At 35.1% G+C, this 22,818-nt stretch overlaps 1 protein-coding gene across 2 annotated transcripts in view; it reads right to left on the bottom strand.

Moving 5' to 3' along the window:
- CDH7 (cadherin 7) overlaps positions 1–22,818 on the bottom strand; it is a 129,158-nt gene that overhangs the window by 56,906 nt on the left and 49,434 nt on the right. For both annotated transcript variants that reach the window (XM_059894077.1, XM_059894078.1), the window contains 4 exons: positions 15,391–15,685; positions 11,588–11,707; positions 5,150–5,317; positions 2,435–2,622 (listed from right to left, as the gene is read on the bottom strand). In XM_059894077.1, coding sequence (XP_059750060.1) covers positions 2,435–2,622; positions 5,150–5,317; positions 11,588–11,707; positions 15,391–15,685 — 771 coding nt within the window. The remainder of the gene's footprint in view (positions 1–2,434; positions 2,623–5,149; positions 5,318–11,587; positions 11,708–15,390; positions 15,686–22,818) is intronic.

The raw sequence follows: 22,818 nt of genomic DNA, 5'->3' as shown, positions 1-22,818 counted from the left end.
ATTTTTTAAATCCATTAATCTAAATGCTTATAGGATTTGGAATGTTTTTGAATCTTAATTCATTAGACAGAGGACAACAATGTCTTTTTCAATACCTGAGAGAGCTTCAACAACACACTAAATTTCAGTCTAGTGACTGACATCTCTGTGACATATTTCTGCATTTGGACAAGAGTTTTCATCAATACTAAAAGTAGATCATACAGTACTGTTAATGAAATATATTTTGGTTTGGTCATTGAATAATACTCTTATGAATCTAGTAACACTGTAATTATAATAATGAATGCCTATTATATATTGAAAAACAGTGAAGATCCAGAAACAATTACTGTTATCATTTTAACATTTTCCTGCAATCTTCATTCTATATAAATGAAAATTTGAAACAAAGGGTCTGTAAAATTTTGGATACTGCTTTTTTTAAGTAATATTTTATATAATCATTTCCCATATTAGTTAATATGCTAAGACAATGTCACCACATCATTTTGATGATGTACAAGATTCTACAATTTGGAAATATCAAAAATTATTTAACCATTTTTTCTTTTGTTGGACATTCTATAATGATTCCATATGTTCACTGTGCTTAATAATACCTTCATGAGATTTGAGAATTAACTAAGAAGGCTTTAAATTACTCAAGATAAATCCTAGCAGGTATTAACCACTACCTAGAACAGTAGTAATAATTATTTATGTGACTTTTATATCATTGTAAGTTATCATTAATTTTTACCTTGTAGTTTTTCTAATGAGTTTTATGCTGTGAGATTAAATGCCTTTTATCCAGTTTTCTTATAGCTTTTTTTTTAAACAATTAATTCTCTAAAACTTCTAGAAATATCAAGGAATTGAGTATAAAATTTTTTCTATTACTGAATCAAATATCTCATATCAAATACATATATATTTGTATTTATATATTTCTTCAATGATTTATGCTGTCTCATTGTAATATATGAAATATACCTATGTGTTCAATAAAATAATTTCAATATATATTTAAAACTTCTGGAATATGAGCAGATTGATTTCAGATGAATCTTTGAAATCTTTGAGCAGCATTGCACCTTAGTGCATTCCTTTTATTTTAGACAACAAAACAAAACATTTTACCAAGAGTTGGCCTCGCCTACTTATTAAAACTTTTTTTAGACAGATTGTCACCAGCTGAGCTAAAACAGCAGCTGTCCACTGGAAATAATTGCAGAAATGTTTTGCCCATTGGCCTGAAATCGAACATATGTTTTCCTATAACAACTAAAATATAACTTTCTTTATTGGTGTGTGTTAATTATTGAGGAGTGTTAATTACAGAGTTATACACCTGGATTGTCACACTGGCATAAAATCCCAGTATCTTGAGTGTGGGTATTTTCATATATGTTTTAATTTTTAGTATTTCAAACATTTGAGAAAATAAGACTGTATTCTGGAACAATTCCTTTTGACTTTTTTTTTTTTTTTTAATTTAACATTTGTCAAGGATCACATCTATACAGATCAAAGGGAGTTAACAGCTCATTTTCCCCCATATCTAATCAGTGTTGGGAGCTAATTTGGCAAATAGTCTATTTTGGATTAGAAAGATTTTTTAAAATCTCTTTTGCACTTATTTTTTAAAGGATTATGATAGGCTTCACAACTTTCCATGCTCTCTTTGTATAAATTTTTCAAATACTTCAGTTAATATAAATATTAAAAAGGAATGGCTGATAATGTAGCTAGTCTACAACATTTCAGTTTCTATTTCCAAGTTTATGTATATTATTTTCATGTATGTGGAGTGCTTGTCTAGTTGCTTACAAAGGCTTTTGGATGATTTTAGGGTTTCATTACTAAAATAGTCAACAAAGAAGAATATTCGGGGGGGGATGAATTGGGAGATTGGGATTGACATATATACACTACTATGTATAAAATAGATAACTAATGAGAACCTATTGTATAGCACAGGGAACTCAACTCTGCTCTGTGGTGACCTAAATGGGAAGGAAATCCAAAAAAGAGGGGATATATGTATACATATAGCTGACTCACTTCGCTGTACAGCAGAAACTAACACAACATTGTAAAGCAACTATACTCCAATAAAAATTAATTTAAAAAAAAGAATATTCATCTCGCCAAGCAGGTCATTTAAAACAGCACATTTGCCAGTATGCTTTTCTGTTACAGAGCTATAGATAACAGCTGTGGGTTTGCTCAGAGAATAGAACTGATAGAGTGTATCAGTTACACATTACTCAATTTTCTCTACAATCCCGACACGTAAAAATAAATGCACAGCATTTTTTCCTAAAATTAAAAATAACAGTGGTCCCATAAAACCATTCAATGTGTCTAACACATTCTTCCATCAGAGCAGACAAGGTTTCTCAATAATCTCTATGATATTACCTTCACAGGAAACAAAAATAAATATTACCTTCTGTATAGTAATGATTCCTTCCTGTGTATCTTTGTCAACAGAAATCTTGAAAATCCCGAATCCATCACCATCCACAATTTTGTATTCCATTTCAGCATTAGCTCCTATATCTGCATCGGCAGCTTTAATTCTGGCCACAACGGAAGCCACCGGCAATGATTCTGGGACGTTATACTGGTACGACCCTGTGAAATTAAAAACAATAAATGAACAAAACCTTACACCAAACAAACCAATAAAAATTTAATTATTTGGCTATTCTGCACCATCTTTGCTTAATTTGTTTTTATTTTTTGATAAAGAAGATAACAAAGCAATAAGAGGCAAATGACAAATTTCATGCAGCCTCAAGAAATTTCATGGAAATAATTAGATAATAATCAATAAGTAAGAGCAGAAATAGATGGCCTGGGGAAAGGCATGAGGAGATCTTCCATTCCGGTATTTCTACTGCTGAGAAATATGCTACTTTTAATAGTAAAGATACATTTCAAATAATTACAAATAGACTTAACATTGAGTATTGACTATAAAGAATTAAAATGCAATTAATATAAATATTGAATATTAAAAAATTAAAATAGTATAGCTTAGGCCTCAAATGGGCAAAAACCAAGCCTAAATAGTTCTGATTACTCAATGTTGGAATTTCCATAATAGTATCTTTTGCTGCAAAAGTTTCAGAAAACTGGACAAGGAAGCTGATGAAAGTCAATATTAGTCTTCTTTTAGCTCATAAATTTACCGAGGATAAAAATTATTTGTGTGAGTTGGATGTAGAACTGATTTGCGGCACAATGGTACAAGAGCAGAGGCAATGTTATTTGAACAGGAGGAAAGAGAAGCAAAAAAGGAATAGTAACTTTTTTAAACTTTCTTTTGTAAAAACTCTTCACCATCCCTCAACTTCCCCCTACACCCCCGCCCCAAAAAATAAATAAATAAATAAAAATTTTAAAAAGCCAGTTTGGGAGGCAGATGAAGTACACCAACCATCCCTTTGAAACTAGGAAACACCCTTTCACCTTTGAAACTAGGAAACACCCCTTCACCGTTTTCCTCTAATCATCTACTTTTTCCTGCTTCCTCCACCTTTTTCCATTTCCTTTTGGCTTCTAACAGTGGTGCATTTGCACTTTCTTATGAAGAGAAAAGAAAGGATTCTCTTTGAAACAGAGAAAGGAAAATGTATCCATAGGAAGGGACCACATTCTAGGCTAAGAATGACTGCTTTTGCAATTTTCTATATTTTATAAATTGTTACTGATTTTAAAAAATGATTACAACACATACTTACTATTTTTGAGCGACCCTTTCACATATCTACAAGTGTCCTTAGGAAAATCCAAAAATTTCAAGGTTAGAATAGTAACTAAATGGAAGAGAAAAATCCCAGCCAAAATGAAAAACATAATGACATATTTTTGGCTTCCTTCACTTTAATAAGTAGGGGAGTATCTAGTAAGCTAGAAAATCCATGCTCTATCTTATCAAACCATGACAACTGAAACCACAAAAATTCTAAGTGTCAATTCTTATCACTGTAGTTAAAGAGAAACAGCTAATTCTATTATCAGCCAAATATAATCGCATTAATTGTTTCGTTTTGTTTAATTCTTCAATCCTCCTCTCCTCCCCATTGTAAGCCATCAAGGACACAATTAAGGATAGGTTCTTTTTTCTTTTTTTTTTTTTTTTAATGCTAAAGTTAGTGTAATTTATTTTGCCAGGAGGTATTGAAATGTCTGTTGTACAACAATATAAATATTAAAAATATGTAAAATAAAAATAAAACATCTAAAGAAGCAGCATTTGAAGGAAAACATGGTGGCACTCATATTTGCAGAGAAAGTGTCCTTGTTTAACATTATTAGCTTTAAGATCTGTTCATAAGGGAGCTCAGTTCCCTATTTCTATCAGACAAGCATTTAAAAACATTGTAGTTTGTATGATTTCCTTATTTTCTTGAGTATTGTAAAGAAATACCACACACATTTACAAAAAAGCAGAAAAAAGGCAACTAAAAGAGAGTGAGATGAAATGCTTTTTTACAATCAGGACAGCTCTACCTAAGGAAATTATTTTTTTCCTCTTACTTGTTTAAAACAAAAACCACTTTGGTCAAAGAAACTAAATTGAGGGCATGCGGTTTTCCGGTTCTTTGGATTGATTTCTTTGGAAATGCTGAGGGTTTACATAAAAAAGATGTGGTAGGTAGCAGTAGGAATGTTCAAGGTACATGAACTGGTTAAAAAAAAGTGTGGAATGAAAAGTGAAGTTCAGGACTCTTTTTTATCTTTAAAAATAAAGCAATATTTTTAGCGTAGAGAATTCTCGAAGCGTATTTCAATGTTACTAATTGGCAACAACCTCATAACTTACAGAATGTAAAGAGTAGCATGTCTTTGAATAAAAAGATTAATGCGTAAACAAACTTCATAGCTGTCTAGTATTCAAAGTGTGAACAAAAGAAAAAGCATATTATATTAAGATAGAAGTAATACAAAGATATAATTACTTCTATTTATTTTCAATACCCTTATTATTCCATATTACTGAATTAAAAATCATGCCTCTGATAAAATTGGGGGAGAATGTAGTTAAGATAATTATTTGTTTGAGAAGTATTTGGAAAAACTCCTTTTTAAAGACATTTTTATAATCTGGCAAAAGGAAAACTAATGTGCTGCAGCGTGCAACAGAACAGCTTACTTCGAGGAAAGCGAGGCGGGTTATCGTTGACATCAGTTAGGGTCACGGTGACCGACGTGGTTCCAGAGAGTCCTCCGTTTTGACCAACCATATCCTTTGCCTGAATAACAAGCAAATACTGGTCTTTAGCCTCTCTATCCATGTTTGGAAGGGCGGTCTTGATGACTCCTGTAAAATTTCAAATCCCAGTAAAATGCATCATGAATCACTGCATTTATACTAGCGAAGAACACTGATATAGGTAGAAAATAGCTCTTGAGTTGTTGCCTTTTGTTTGGTTTTTTTTCCTTTTAATAATTGCAATGCATAGTAAAGGCCAAAGGGATATAATAATTATATACAATATCATAAACACAGAAAACGCTGTAATGCGGAAGAGCGGAGAGAGAGGATTATCTTTAGATTTTACGGAAATGTATGGTTCAGGAAATACCAACTTATAATAAATAAAATACACTCCTCTAGAAGAATGGGCAGTGGCCTGTACAAGTATATGACAATGAACCTCTCTTTTTCTCTTTCACCCTCTCCAACAACTTAATTCCCAGTGATGTGAAATCACCACAAACCTTTCAGCTATGGTCCCTAACTCTCTTCCAGCTACTACCTCTTTTCCAGCAAAATAACTATTCCATAAATAAAAAGAATGAGAGTTATTTATGTTAAATAAACAAAACACCATTCCAAACTATGCTGCTGGATGACTTTATGCTGTATCTAAAGGTCTGAGAAAAAGTACTATAGATGAGAATGATTGTGTTAATGGAAATCAAGACACTAAGAATATTGATGTGTTGTATTGTTTCTTTCGAACCAACTGCATTTAATACGGATAGCCTTTAAGACTTCAGAGGTATGAAAAATTGATTTCAGAACTTCATGTTGCTTGGTAGGAAAGCTTGACTCAATAATCATTGCTGCACTAAATCAGTGGTTTTATATTAATAACTATTTAATTATTACATAAATGATTAGGCAATAGTATCTTTATGGGATAGAATTTAGTTTATGCTATATGTAAATATATAAAATGACATTATATACTTAATATACTTAGTATATGCACATAGAGATTATGTCAAATGAAAACCTATGTATTCAATACTGCCCTATACAGATCTCGAAACTAGCAATATGAGGCCATCTTTGCTAATTAGATACCAGAAGGAGTCTAGAATCCTACTTAATCATTTCTTGTACTTCCATCATTTCCAATGAAGACGTCTTACCTACCTAGCTGGAACCCTTTTATCGACTTCGTTTGAAAAATGTCTAATCATTTTATTAAACAGATTCTAACTTTTAGAGTTTAAGTCAGAATTTAAATCCCCAATGACTCGGATGTGAGGAACAGGAACTCTGGTATCATGGACTTCTCAGGGGCAAAACTGGGCTGTTTGATAAAGGATGATTCTTTGGGAGAACATAATTGTAAACAAGTTGGGATAAATGTTTTTTTTTCCCTCATGTTCAGCATAAAAATGTTTTTATATCCTCCAAATTTATAAAATGTTTTTTAAAAGCTGCCAATTTAAATTGTTTAAATGCTGATTCTTCAATGGACACATGTAAAAATGGTCTGTGTGTGTTATATTTCAGCCCTTAGTATAAGTTACAAGCCTACATTATACTATATCAGGCCTGCCCTATTCTTCACAATATTCTACAGTTCCGTAAATATTCTAGGAGTGGGGAAGAGATGAGAAAATCTTTCAACAGTTTAAGAATAGCTTAAACAATATGTTACTGGTTCTCAAGATTCCAAGCTGAGTAACACTCACAGCATCTTAAGCAACCTTATTGTTATTTAGCTCTAAGCAGTAGCTGTCAAATACGTACACATATATATACACACACACACCCCAACAATATATCAGTACTTTAAGCATTTAAATTATACTTCTTTGAGTAGGCCATTTGTTGTTATTGCTGTTGTTTTAACAATCACTTATTCTAATACACTATACTGGACACTGTTGCTACAAGCACAGCAATACAAGGTCTCTCTAAGTAACCCCTTCATTGAACTCTTTCGGTTATCTACACACTGCTTATAGTTAACCTCTGAAACATCACAATGACAATCAAAAGAAACATAGTCATATATCCATTTGGTTCATTGATAATTGTGAGACATAAATATTCTTCTTAGAGCCATAATGATTCTATGAACATTTCATGTCTGTTCTTCAATACTTCCCTTAACTCTAATATATAAAACATTGAGTACTGACCTCAGTAAGACACGCTGTTACCAAGCATAACAATCTTTGTCTAAGAGTTATGGGACTTACATCTCTCTCTCTCTTTCTTACTCTCTCTCTTTCTTTCTCTCTCTCTCTCCCTCCCCCTCCACCCCCCCCCACCTTCCTTTTTTTCTTTGATGTTAATCATCTTTACTTGTAATACTTTTTTATACATTGAGCATTGACAATCTTGAATATTTGACTAATGGTGCATTTCATATAGATCAAATATTAGTGAAGGTCTAGCAAAATTTCATACTCATTCAGTTTTAATTTTTAATTTCTATTCATCTCTCATTTTCCTTCCAAAATCAATATGTGTAAGTGAGTTTGGACCCTTGCGCATGTATTATGATGGAGAGAGGTCCATAACATCTCAACTAATCAGCAAAGAAAACACAGCCGCCTCAACTTCTCATGGTTTTGCTCAGCAGTGTTATTTGAAAGAAAACACAGAATTATCAGGGGAGAAGTGTGGTAGTCAAAGTTACTCACTTATTTTTCACACGTCTAATTGTCTCTTTACAAGTGATCCTATATATAACACTTCTCCAAAGCAAAAATCATCACAAAGTTTGCAAAGAAATGCAGGGGGCAAAGGTAATTTCCAAATACCTCAATTATTAAACATAGTTTTTACAAGAATGAAATAACTGGGAGAGAAGTGAATTTAAATAAGAACATTCAAACATAATAGATTTCTAGTTCTATGGCTTTTGCTAGCTTTTTACTTTTGAGTATAAACTGTCTACATTTGGAAAAGAATTCTCATACGTTGGATTTGATCTGCATTTTGCTGTATATTATATAGACACACACACACACAGCAAACAGTTTTTACTATGTCTCTGAAGTGGTAAAGGCCAGTCTTGCCTAATCATAACCTTACAGTTCTGTGAGGTTTTCATGGGAGATGATAATATTTAATTTTAATAGTCAATAATTTTAAGCCACTTATGATGAGAAGAATATATCCTGTAACTCTTTAGAAAAGAGACTGGCTCAGATTTTAGGCTTTCTGAATAATCATTTTTCTATAGATGTACATCTGACCAGTAACCCAGAACTTTCTATTTATAATCCATGTCCACAAAAAAGTATTGTGTATGAAACATAAATTTATCACTAGTATTATGCAAAAACTGTCCAGTTTTTGATCTGGGAATAAATTTTCAGATGATTTTCTAATCTCCTACCCGCCATCAATGTTTTGTGTTTTTTTTTAAAGCATATTCTGTTATCATGGAATCTCTTTAAGAATTCGGATGTGTACATTTCTGAAGTCCATTCTGAAGCTCTGGATTAGTCCCAGGAGTCTAGGCAACCACACCAGTCAGGTAACACAGGGCTGGGCTATTCATGCTGTCGGGTTCAAGATACATCAGATGTACAGGTGAATCTCCTCCAATAAGTTTGTATTCTTTTCTAAATTTTCTGTCTAAGTCTTGTAATGTTTGGTTTCTCTACCTCTAAGTGAAGCATATAATAGAACCATAAAAACATGGAGAAGAGCCAACAATAGTAGAGATGGAAGCTTCTGGAACATCAAAGGATTACAGAACTCCTAAATGACAAGTGATATTTGACACTCCAACCATTTTTCAAGGCCAACTTCATGGCCGTGTGGTTTGTGCAGTCACACACTGTCCCCATGTTTGGTTTCTGCTCTGCTGATGACGTCTGAAATCCTACTAATCTTAGAACAAGAAGCCTGCATTTTCATTGCAAAGAGTGAATTATGTAGCCAGTCCTGCCATATATGAAATAGATTGAAAAACTGGATCTATTTGCTTGCAGGTTACAGACTAGATAAACACATTAGAATAATTCTCGATCTCCCTGTGAACTTGGGGACATTATGAAGATAGGTGATGAGAATCTTTGCAGTCCTTTTAATGCTACATTATCTTGTTTCTAGTGCCATTCTCTTTGCTTGCTGAATTGTCAACTTGTTTTTTTGCAGCTACTCACATCCTCGCTTTGTGGACTGAGAAATTAACGTAGAAAATACACTTACTCTCTGGTCATGTGGCCTGTAAGTGTGCTACAGATGGAATACATGCTCAGAGATTTTAGCCAGGCTAAGTTAATGATATGTGATTAACAAATAGTAATGGTTATTATTAATATTACTAATATTACTCCTTTTTAAAAAAGAAATTAGAAGTTAAACTTTCAGAGATGTATTTAACAGTGATTTCCTAGGCCTATTTTACATAATCTTGATTTAACATATTTTCAGCATTTTTCCTGTCAAAAGTTTTACATTCTTCTCAAAAGGCCTTAGATTTGGAGATGTGGGAAATAATGTTATTTCTTACATAGATAAGAATCATACACTAACTAAGGAAGACTACCTCAAACTGTCTACACAGCTTTTCATGCTTGTAAGGCCTGAAAATTCTCCATCCATTTTTGTCAGAAAAATAGATTTCCTTTTTTTTTTGGGGGCGGTGGGGATGCATTCTCTATATTATGATAGCAGAGAGGACACAACAATTCCTAGAATACCTCTGCACGAATGACTATAAGAAAGAGAAGTCCCAATGATTACCATGATTACAGCATTAAAAACTCTTAACCAAAACAAAATTAAATGAAACTTTACCCCCTGTAATTCACGGTCCTTGAGATTGAAAATTAAAATGAAGTTTGAACTACTAATCATGTGATGCCATGACACAGACTATCGTCCAGTTGTTCAATAGGTGAGGTCTTACCTACACAGGGCCTATGAAACACCTATTATCTTACAGCAAAGCTAAAATCACAAGCCAATCATTAGTAGCAGCAAAATATTTAACCCTTGGGATTAGTACATGCTATTTTTGAACAGGTTATATAATGCAGGAGGTGTATAATTTGTGATCAAATTGTCAGAAACTTGTCAATGTCTTTCTAGGCTGCAAAGAGTAGATATAGAAGGGAATGGGTGGGTGTCTGAATTTAGGTTCTCAGATCCATCATTAAATCAACCATGAGCACAACTTCTACGTTCCCAGTATTCAGATCATAAACCAGATACTTTCATTTACTTCTCCTTCAATACTCGCTGAAACAGAACTATTTCTCCTCTATCAGACTTTCTAGGCAGCTTCCAGACTTTATCACAACATTGGTAAAAAATATGTCACGGCCTCTATGAAAATTCTAATGAATGATGAGCTCGCAGCGAATTTACTGGTCTGTTTTTGCACAACTGTCATTCTCAAAAGACACTTAAAATGTTTATCCCCCCCACAGTGATTTGAGAATGATTTGATATTGCCATTTTTTATAATATGAAAAACAGGGTAAGTGGCATTAAAATATTCATTTAGGATCATAAGTACTATCAAATTTTCAAAATCACAAACTTGCTATTTGAGGAAGAATTATTCTCCATGCTAAAGGCAAAATTATTAAAATATAGAGAAATTTTGGATTTTCACAGTGATGAAGAAAATCAATGGCTCACACCCACCCATCTTCGCACCCGCCCACACTTCCCTATACCCAGAGCCAGAGGAGCAGGATAGATAAAATATTATTTTATAACCAAGAAAACAGTGCTCCAAATTATAGTCTTACGGTATATAAACTATTTCCTCTTCAAAGCAAAACAGAATATCTAGCCAACCAACCACATATTCTATCCAGGCAGCTTTGCAATTCATAATTTTTTTTTTTCTGAGATTAAAAGTCATTTAATTTAGTTTTTGATTTAGCAGATCATCATCCTAATTGTTATGTTTCAACTAATTTCCCTGAGAAAAACCAGCCCCAGGAAGGACAAGCTGAACCTAGCACATATTCTACTGCATGACAAGGAGATTTTGCTTAAGATTTAAATTTTACTGTGTGTAATTCCTATGTGAATTAATTAAAGAAAACAAAGCAAAAAAAATTTAGAGATGAATAATCAACATCTTCTTATATAGTCAAGAGATAACAGCTGAAATACTTTTCAATATCTAATATTTTGTTTAATTTTGGTAGGAATACTGATAAATATAATAAAATATTCTTAAAATGTGCTAATGTCTCTATAAATAATATGCTGTTTATTGCCATGGTACACATATTGAGAGAACCACAGTAAAAATAGTGTCTGTTATCAATTCCAACTATATTGAATAAAAATAACTATTATTAATTCTATGCCAAGATATAAATGATGACTTTACAAAGAGAGTTGCATGTCAATTTTTACCTGTCTTTGGCTCCACTGAGAAGTACGGCTGTCCTTGCAGGATACTGTAGACCACTCGGGCGCTGTTGCCATACGTAGGATCATCAGCATCCGTTGCTGTCACTTGTACCACTGAGGTCCCTACGTGCCAATCCCAAAACCAATGAATTAAAAACTCCCAAATGCCACAAAACGTAAGAACTCACAAAACGCTAAAGATTCTACACTAGATTTGTTTTTCATTTTTAATTTTTCTTATTCTAAGGTACATTAAAAATTGATATCATATTTTTTTTTTGCCTAAGACAAACCCCAAAAGATGATAAATGATAAATTCATCCTTCAGAAATATTTAAGGGACATGAAAATATGTTGGCAAAAAATAAGACTGATGATGCAAGTTAGGCAGGGATATATATTCAGAAGTGGATGGGACTCAAATTTTAGGCATCTCATCCATCAGGGTTGGGTAATAAATTTTTATCAAGAGCAATCTCTATAAGTCTCAATCACTGTCTAGAAGGCAGCATGACAAATACTAACATCGTGACACTCAAATCACTGAGGCAACCTCACTGCTGTAGCAAAGTAAAGCCAGACAGAAACTGAAACTTCATTAACTGAATAAAGAATATTCAGCTGATACATTTAACTGGATATTAAGTGGCTACTCTGTCTCTTCCTGTAGTAGTTTAATTTTTCATTTGTTTTCACTAATTGATTTAAAAACAAAAGCATGAAATGAACGTTTAAACCAAACCCTCCCAAAGGGGAAAAAGCATAGCAACTTGAAAAATCACAGCATTGGTTGTTTTTCTACATTTCATATGATAGAATGTCATATTGCTTCTTCCTTTTACGATGCATTCACTTATTCCATATGGAAAGCATTTAGTGTGATCTGTTCTTTTTAATTCCATTTGGAATATCATCTTAAAAATATTAGCTACACACATTTGCTTAGTTTAAATATTTAAGCACATGCTATTCTGTCATTTATGTCCTAGCTGATGGGGATGGGAAAAATCCCTTTCTGTATTCTTTTAAGGTTCGAGTTGGTTTCTAATAAATTCTTGAAAATATGGCATTTTTAGTCTAACATCTCTTTTAGATATATTCCTATGTAGATCTCCCTTTCTAAATGCCTTAAATAAGTCACCAATGCCCATCTTATTATAAGTCTATTCTCTTTTCCAGATTATGATTTCCCTCACCAATTCTATTTCCTTTCAGATTGGGTGGAAAATTTGAATATGTATGTGTGGGTTGTACATACACACACACACACACGACCATTTTGTAAATTCTGAAGTTTTACTTTTTTTATTTGATAGACTTAGGAGACTGTGCTCTATGGATGCTTCGTAGGACCAAACAGTGAATGATGTATATTTTAAAATCTTTTTAACAATTAGATTTTGACTATTTTAAAATGTTAGAATCAATGACTTTGATGTTCTCTATTTCCTCTATAAGGAAATAGAGAACATCTTTACAGCACCATCGTTACAGCAATATTTATTCTCATGATATGGGTAAGTACTGATTTCCTACTTCACTGGAAAAGAAAACACCTTGAAACAAACAAAATAATGAAAACTATACTTCAGTAAATTTTGTTGTGTATAATTTTTTTCTGAAGTGTTTGTTAAATAATTTACTATACATACACACGCACACACACACACTTGTATTCTCATGCTTATCTATGCTCTTCTGGCAACAAATAAGAGATCCCAGGGACTTATGAGTGTGTTTCAAATCTTAGTTAGTTCTCAATGAAAAAAAAAAAAAAAAGGCCTGAATAATAAATACTGAAAACTTGTGTTGTATATACCATACTATTCAGTGGCTATTATAACTATTTGGTTAGAATTAAACACTTTGATAAGCTGTCACTATAAATCCATAGGATACATTTTACGTAGATATTTATTGTTCTTAGCTCAAATTTTGATATCAACCAAGTGACCTCAATTAGTGTCAAGTAAATCCTGAAGACACTGAGAAATCATTTTCTAAAAAGTTCTGAACCTGTTGGAATCTAATAACTAAAATAACTTACACATGCACATAATAATCATGCTGTTTGATATCAGAGTGGTACCACTGGAACCAAAACTACAGTGCATTATTCAGCCTCTAGAACAAAAAGCTCACAGTAATCCAATTTGCACTGCTGGGTTCTACACAGGAAAGGAAAACCTTAGCAAGCCCATGAAGAATGCCCAAAATGCCCAGGAGAATGATGGCATTGAACTGAATTGCTTCAACACACCTCAAAACCTCCTGTTTTTCTAAACATTACTACTTTGGGGAGGACAACATGCCTTCTCTTTTTTCTAAAACCTCCCAAATCTTGCTGTTGCTGCTGTCACCATCGTTGTTAAGCAGCAGGAAGCACTCTGAAGGAGTGGACGGTATTGAGAAAGTGTGAATAAGCCTGCTTGGTCAAAGAAATATTTACACAGAAGATAATTATAGTGAGATGCTGCCGCTGCAGTTCAGAACTCTTCCTGTCCACCAGCATCGATTCCTCTGGCTTATTTTCAGTTCGTATTTCTTTAGCAGCTTGAGCCACAGTCCCAAAATAATGTTCCCTCTCCAATCTGACTGGAACAGAAATTTAGGGTCACTAAATTGGGCACATGTAATACACATCTTTGCAATTCCACTCCCCTGCATAGCAGATGTGTGGATCAAAAGCTGGAATGAACGCATGACTTTTATTTAAAGTAAAACAAATCACAATCAATCAATCAATCAATCAATCAAGTAAAACAAATCAAACTGGGTAAAATTTTCAAGTAAGAGACTTGAGTTGAAATACGTGTTAAAATACAAGTTCGATTATTATTTTAAATAAACTTCCCCCTTCAATACTATAAACAACAGGAAATAAAAGATATAAATCAACTGGTCTCTATTCCAGCCCCACAATTTTGTTTTTTTATTATTATTTTGTAAGATCATCCACACCTAAATTACATACTGGCTGAAAACTACTCCAAAGGTACCTAAATAAGTGGAATTTAAAAGACAGTTTAATAGTATTTGAAATACAGTATATGCTAAAGGTAATTTACTTTCTATTTTTCCAGTAATGGGGCAACGTCAAAAGGCCTTTGAGTAAAACAGCCTTCATTATTCTTTTATATATCTCACACTGAGTATCACTTTACCGTTATTATAAATTCAGTATAAATTTTCATGCATTTAAATTTCTGGAGAAATCACAAAAAGATTAGTGGTGGCCGGTGCATGGACATTTACAGGTTCAAGCATACTCTATAAGCAAATAGATCAGCTGATCCTAATATTAGCCTGGTTACACTGCTGGCCTGCCTGATACCCTGGCCCCAGAGAGATGCTTAGAATAGTGAATTATTATTTTAACATGGGGAGAAAGAAAAAGAAAAGTAATAGATCATCACAGGGCTGTGTCTAGAATGATTTTTTTTTTTTTGGTTTGATAGTAATTTTATTGTCTTTTTTTTTTTAACTTCTTAGGTATAATTTGAATCATTTTTTAATTTTAAATATTAAATTGAAAAGGGATTGTAAGACCTACGTAATTTCTTGAAGACACTGAGACAGCTGTGTAAAAGGAAGAATTTCCTAATTTTCCGTATAAATAAAATAATGTGTCAAAAAATAGAATTTGGATACTGGCTACTAACACAACTCAAACATTCCCCTCACACTAAATGGCAATTTCTATACAAATGCTAATGTGATTTCTTCCCCAGTATTTATGGTGATTTAATTTGAAATACAAACCTCCTAAAATCAGATGGCACAAGACCAACTTGCTCTTTACTTACCCACAGGAGACATTTCAGGAACTCCTGCAGTGTATGGGCCGTCCAGGAATTTAGGTTCGTTGTCATTGATGTCCTGAATCTTGATGACGAACTCCGACTCGGGTTCCACGGGCTTGTTGGTGAGCCGGTCCAGCGCTTGGGCTCGAAGGGTGTAGTAGGCCTGCTCCTCGCGATCCAGCCTCTTGGTAGCGTGAATATCCCCAGTGTTCTCATCAATAATGAAAATGGAACTTGCCCCTTCGCCTGACAAGATGTATTTGATGGAACCATCTCCTTTATCAACATCAGAGTGAAGCTGGTGAAAAATTCATGTGAGATGAGATTAACTTACAAGAGAGTCAGCGATACGGAGATACGTAAAAATAATTCTTATGTCAGGCAGCAGCATATGAAATTTTATTGTTCTTGGAAAGATAAGCTGACGCGTTTTGTGCACAGTGGAAACGGCTATTAGAATGTGTCAGCTTGCACTTGTGAGCGAGACAATTTCATTTCTTCCTGTAAACAGTCTCATTTCCAAAGGAATTTTATATCATTCCCAAAGTTAGGAACTCGTTGTAGTGTTATTTTTGATTTGGTCTGTCCTTGCCAGTTTTAGCCATCTTCTTTGACCAGAGCAGACATTCAGTAACCATGCATAATTGGTTGATTTGATCGTATTCCAAGCAAAGGGACTTGCTACAGAACATTTGTAACTTTAGATCTAATATATTTTTTAATATGCTTAGAAATCGCCACATCCTTTAAGGGTACCCTTCCCTCCCAACTCCCACAACTTTTCAGGATTATTAAGGATGGATGGATGTCCAGTCACTAAATTGGTCTCCAAATCCTGTTCTATATTTTAAAATTTGAAGCTGTAAAAGAAAAATTACACTGCTCTCTGAAGTAGGAATTTTAAATCAATACGTGCCTGAGACTTCAACTAAAACCTTTCTTGAAATACCAAGAACTGCATTAGATTTGCATGATTAACCCCGGCTATGGCCCGGGGGCAGGCCCTACTGATTTGCATTTCATATCTGGAACTGTCCCTTCTGTATGTCAGAACATTATGTTGAACAGAGGAACCTGAGGAAACTCAGAAATAATTACATATTTCCCTGAACTTCATAACCTGAGAAATACAGCGCTCAATCTGTAATTTCAACAATCTTTCATCCTCTGTAACCACCGTGATGCTGGACTGCAATTAATACAAACGCAAAAACCCAATTTACCAAATAACAAGGCTGTTCACTGCCCTGCAGAACTACGTTTGCATTCTTTGAAAGACAAGGTTCAAAAAATATGAGATATGGGAAACTTAGGCAAGTGGATGCCCAGCCCATTTCCATCCTCAGCTGTTGAGGATACTGCTTTTGTACCATGAATTTCTCTAAGTGATTCTTCCATCGCACTGTAACAGCTATGTTTATACTCGGCTTCAGAACACTTAAATACCTGATTTATCCTTTAGTTTCTGTAGTTTTCAGTTAGGACGAAATGATACAGAAAAGTTAATTTCTGGCACAAGTTTTAATTTAGCTTTGTTCAGTGTGGAATTAACTAGTGAATCACTCTGCAGCATGATTATCCAGCATACGGAGAAGTTGTATTCTTGAAATGTAATGAATTATTTAATTTTCTTAAGTCATTCTCAGGGTGACTATTACATACATATCTCCCTCTAATTTAAGACGAAGCAAGCTAAGAATGACTATAGTTTGAATTACTGAGCACTCCCTATGTGCCAGGAACTACTGCTAATGTTCTCTACATAGTAACTCATTCCGCGCTCACACTGACTGACTTTATTATCCCTTTAACAGATGAGGAAACTGAGGCAGAGAAAGTACTTTGCTGGTCATGCTGCCAGCTCTCCATGGCAGAGCTAGGAGTATGAAAACCATTAGGCTGGTGGAAATCCCGTCCTCCACTCCCTACAATGGGGATCCTGCCTCTGGGGGAGAAGCTGTGTCCTGTGAGGTGAAGACATTAAAGTTGCCACAAAGGAGAACTCAGGGCAGAAGGGTACAGACAACCACTCCCACCTGATCACTCCCCAAATCTCAAAGGTGCTCAGTGTTTCCAGGGGTTTCCATCAACACGTTTTATGATGTACCAGAAGGGACCTTTCTGGACGTTACAGAACAGCAATAAACCACACTCAACAACACAGAGCAAAAACTTGAGTCCAGAGACAAATGCAGATGATAGGTGAAAGTAAGTTGCTTTTAAGCAGCTAATACCTCAAGTAGTCCCCCCTACACACACTTCTCACAGTCATTCTCCCAACCCCTCCTCGCCCTTGATGACCACAGACATACAGAAGTTATACACAGGCTGTGTCTTTAATCAAAGGTTTGCTATCTCTCTAAATATCACTAGGGGCTCCCATTTATAGGACCAGCCCTTATGATTCATTTAACTAATTCCTATCAACTGACTGCTGTCTTCACAGCGTGGGGATACCATGTGTTCCTGGGGTATTCAGGTAAGGGAGAGAGGAGGCATTCCTTTCAATACAGAATACACATGAAACCCTGACTGATCTCCAGCCTGAGCTCTGATGCCGTATCTGACGTTATGTGGTATTGCTAGTGGTTCTCCATTACTGACAGCGTAAGAACTTAAAGGTAAAAAAGGTTCATACTACTTGTTTTTCCACTCCTTCAAGGATCAGAATTCTTCTCTTCTACCTCTAATTGCCACCACCATCACCGCTCGCCCCCCACCTACACAGACACACCCATACATCTATTGCAGGAGCCCTGAAATCTACCACCCTCCCCATCACTGACACTTTTCTCCCAGCTGGGACCATCACTAGGCTTGTAACCACTGCCAAAATTCACGAGCGTAAAACTGCTGTGAGTTTTGACTGGGTGTCCTTGCAAGGTTAGTGGAAGCATCTGCAGTTGAAAGTGGAGGACCAACTCTGGAATGTTAAGATGGATACATAATTATCAGATGATGCAGACACTGAATCTGTGAGGCTACGCCCACGATACTAACCTTAATACGTGGGGTGAAACCCATGCTGTTAGGAAAAACTATTATCCTTCTGTGCAGAAAGAGCATGCTCAGAAAAGAAAAACGCTACAAGTGTAGAAGGACTGAATGGCATTCTTAAGACACGTGTCTATATAGCCCCACTCCTACCCCCGCCAAATGCACACACACAAGCACACATACACTCATGCACAGTCTTTGTCAATGATGATTATGGAATAGAGTAGGACTCTCCACAGTGAAAACCTCTGGCCAGGAAAAAAGAATTCTGCGGTCCCACAACATGGTAAGTGAGCAAATAAGCAATAACTGAAAAACACAATAAAAAACAAAGATTTGCACTCTATTTGGGGCAGAGTAGAATTCATGTTGTTATGTCTATTTCACTTGCCAATATCCTTGTAAACATGATCTTGTAATTCACCTAAACAATAACAACAAAATCTTGATTAATCACCAGACAAAACTCACTTGTACTGTGTCCTTAAATCCTTTTCGAAATATTTGTTGTGACTCCAAAGTAAATATTTACATTAAATATAAATTTTTTTTTTTGGCAAATGAGCACAAACAGTGAGGAGCACAGCCCTCTTAGCTGAGTCCAGCTCATGATAAGGCAAAAGAAGAAGCAGGGAGGAGATCTAAGTATTATGCGAATCCAATGTCACTATGCCAGCACTGTGTACGGCAACGATGTAAGAAACATGAAACTGTTGGACTGAGTTATAACCTACAAGGCCAGTATGAAAAGCATACTTCACATACACCTAGAGTAGATTCTGTGTAGTAATCTGTTATGGCTCCATCATCTCCCGCTCGAAGGAATACACACTCATTACCTCTAACGTATCAACCCATTCTCCAGTCTCTCTGAACAATAATCCTAACTTGGAATCTTCAAATCTTTCACTTGGGCTATCACAAAACTCCCCAGTTATTTTCCGCTTTTAATAACTCACATCATCGAGGCTGTTATAGTGCACGTCAGAAATGATCTCCCTAAAACATGCACTGAATTGTGTCACACCCTTCATCAAATAATTGCTCCCCATGGTCTCTGGGTTTAACTCCAAATCCTAAGCACTCGGCTCCATGTGGCCATGTGCCATCTCCCCAGTCTCTCTTTCCTACCACATCCCAGAGGGCCCTCTATGTCCCAGGCACGTGGGTCATTACCACTGCCCGAGCAGAGCATCTCCATCTTTTCCAGACACGTCCTCCATCATCTTACCCACCAACTGACAACCAACTCTACTTAATCCAAGTTCCCTCTTACTGAAGCCTTAACAATCCTATTTTTCCCACATGGCATGTTGTTTGAATTTCTATGACAAAATGCTTTCAATTCTGCTTTATAATGAAAATCTGGTTTAGTTGTTTTCCTACCCAATCCCATACCCGTCTTTAATGTATAAACTCCTTAAGAGCTGGGTTCTTTTTATCACCATATTCCACATTCTCAATAAAAAATCTGTTGCAGGAAATTTAGTAAATTTTTAATCCACATTGTAAAACAGGAGTGCTTGTTTTATTTCAATTTCTATTCTTTTAAGTTTTAATAGCATTAAGTAAAAAGAAAACAAACTAAACAAAAAAACATCCTGTATCTCGGGTTTGTCCTCCCCAATCCTCTGAACCGCCGAGATGGAGTTCAGATACCTCGTTTTCTATGCCCAGGGTAATTTGTGCATTGGTACCTTTGTGTTCCCCAAGAGACAGAGCCCTGGAGAGACAGACCTGCTTTCTTATTCCTGTTTTCCTAGGTCTTATACAGTACTTCACACACACACACACACACACACACACACACACACACACACACGTGATTAAGGAGGGTTTGATAGACCCTTGGATGTCCTCCGATGGCAGAATCTCATGTCCTTGATTAACTTTTTTATCCACCATTTATTTTTTAAATTTAAAACTGTAAAGAGCAAAACTAAAGACAGATCAATGCACTACAGTTCCGACAATTTTCTTACATTTATTTAATCAACTAGGGCCTGATATGAACTACCTGATCCAGCATTTGCGATCCATCTGCTTAAAAAGTCTGAAAATGGAGAATATTCCTCAATTTAGCAAAGACTGAGGTTAAAAAAAAAAAAAATCAATTCAATATATTGACCCACTTTTCCTCCCTCTGTGAACGTCTTCAACTCTGCTTGTTATCGGATCTTACTGCTGATCTTGTCTTTACTCTCCTAGTCTCCCTCCTCTATAAAATAGAGACAGAAATGCCTGTACTTGGACTTCACTGAACAATTATGACAACTACTTGAGATACTGCAGTAGGATGTGATTCGTAAAGATAAATTACTATAATGTCAGGATTGTACTTTGTAAAGCAATTATACTCCAATAAAGATGTTAAAAAAATTTTTTTAAGTAGTTATTCATAAAAAAAAGAACAAATACAGACATAAGATGAAACTATTGGGACAGAGATAATGTTTATCATGAAAGTCTTGACACTAAAAATATAAAACTAAACAAAAGCCTCTGTGATCCTTACTGAATATATACGATGGAAATAATTAGTGTTATATTCAATTTTTCTATAACGAACATTTGAATAAGAAAAATGCAAAATGCATTATTATATAAATAAAGATTTACAGTGCTACTACATTTGTGTACAGAAATGGAGTAATGACGGCTGAACAAAAAATACGCATATGTTCCTTTGAACACCAAGTTAATCCATCTGAGAATGATTTATACTGAATATTAGGCAAAAGATTTCTAAGGTAAATTTTCTACCACTGATTTACTTATTACAGATTCTTGATTTTTTTAAGTTTAAAAATATATTACAGATTGTTAGGACTCATGTATTTTACTTTTGCTAAACTTGTACAAGGTTAAAATTATAAGTATAGAGGGCAGATTTAAACAATAATTAGCAGAAATAAAGCTGCTTGAATATACACATTACATGTAAGTTTTCTTTTCTCATTATGCTTTTTAATAGATATTTTCCACATGCCACTGGATACCATGTAATTATCAAGCTGTTGAAGAAATATTACAGATGAAAACAAGTATATGAGTAACTTTTTTTTCCTGGTTGAAGTATTCCTAATTTATAATTATCATTGTGGTCCAGGGTAATGGAACACAATTTAATTTACTTGTGAAGCATCTCTGAGGAAGATGCATGGTTTAAGAAGTATAGGTATTAATTATTACACATAGAATAATAAAGGAAAGGGAAACAATTCAGGAAGTACTTAGGTAAGGTTAAAACTGCCAAGAAAATCTCATTTCTTTCCTTTTTTTTTTTTAACCGATAGTAAATTTTAAAAAAGAGGGACTATTATGATTATTTTTATCCTCAGGAAAAGTTCACGCTAACTCAATGGCAATAAACATTCATTCTGGGGTCTCAGTACATACTGAGTAGCAGTGGTACAGATGCTAGGTCCATGCAAAGGAACCAGAAGTATGGCTACTGAATCTCCACTCCGCTCCTTATCCTGCTGCCTTGATCGCACTTAAATCCCAGTTTATCCCTGGTTATAGATCAGCATCCTAAATGTCCACCTAGCCTTGAACCTTGAAGTGAGGATAAAATGAAGTAATGCATTTGGAAGTATTTTGTAAAATGTCACTTTCTATCCATATGTCAGTCCACACAGAGTTGTACAATGGAAGTACCTGCCCTTCCTTAGTAGGGGAAATCTTGCTTTTGTTTGAAAAAGTTCTACATTTCTGTCTAAGGCATGGTTACTCGGAGCTTCAGGTGAAGAACCATGTCTTTTTCACCAGGGACTGACTGATAAGAGCTCAGAGAAGCATTTTCCATTCCACACAGCTACGCGCAACTCCCTAAAGAAGGCTCCACGGCGCTCATCTCGTCCTCTCTCGGGTTGCTGCCTCCAGGCCACATCCAAAACTTTCAACCAGCTTAAAAAATCTGCGTGGAGTCAAATTCTTACTGATCAAAACTCCTCGTGGGCTAATTTAATCGTGAGAACATCGTGTCTCCGATTCACGGCTCCCATCTACTGCCTCGCTCACTTCCTTCCAAACGCCAAGTCGTAAACCAGAAGCAGTTAGAAAGCAAACCCCTGGAAAGCTTCAGCTTCCTTCGCAGGAGGAAGAAAATTTTGCTTTTTCTGCAAATATATGTCACAGGAGGCCAGAGCGGTGCTATGGAAAGAGCAGTCCCCGGACTGGGTGCAATCAGTCCCAGTCAAGGTGAGTATGGAAACTGAGAAGAAGGGCTTCGCAACTTGCATAGTCATTTTACAGAGTAATTTAATGTCTCTTGAGCCCAATAACAATAATGCAAAAAGGGGGATTTAATTCTTTAAGTAATTCATTTTTAATGTAGCAGCAAAATTATTAGGAGGTCAAAATGAAGTATGTCCTGAGTTCTTAAAAACCAAGAAGCTTGCACACAAACAGCAACAACATAAAACTTGGTCC

The sequence above is a fragment of the Balaenoptera ricei genome, chromosome 14 (assembly GCF_028023285.1).
Source record: "Balaenoptera ricei isolate mBalRic1 chromosome 14, mBalRic1.hap2, whole genome shotgun sequence".
Lineage (NCBI taxonomy): Eukaryota > Metazoa > Chordata > Mammalia > Artiodactyla > Balaenopteridae > Balaenoptera > Balaenoptera ricei.
This window is presented reverse-complemented; position numbering and strand designations above follow the sequence as displayed.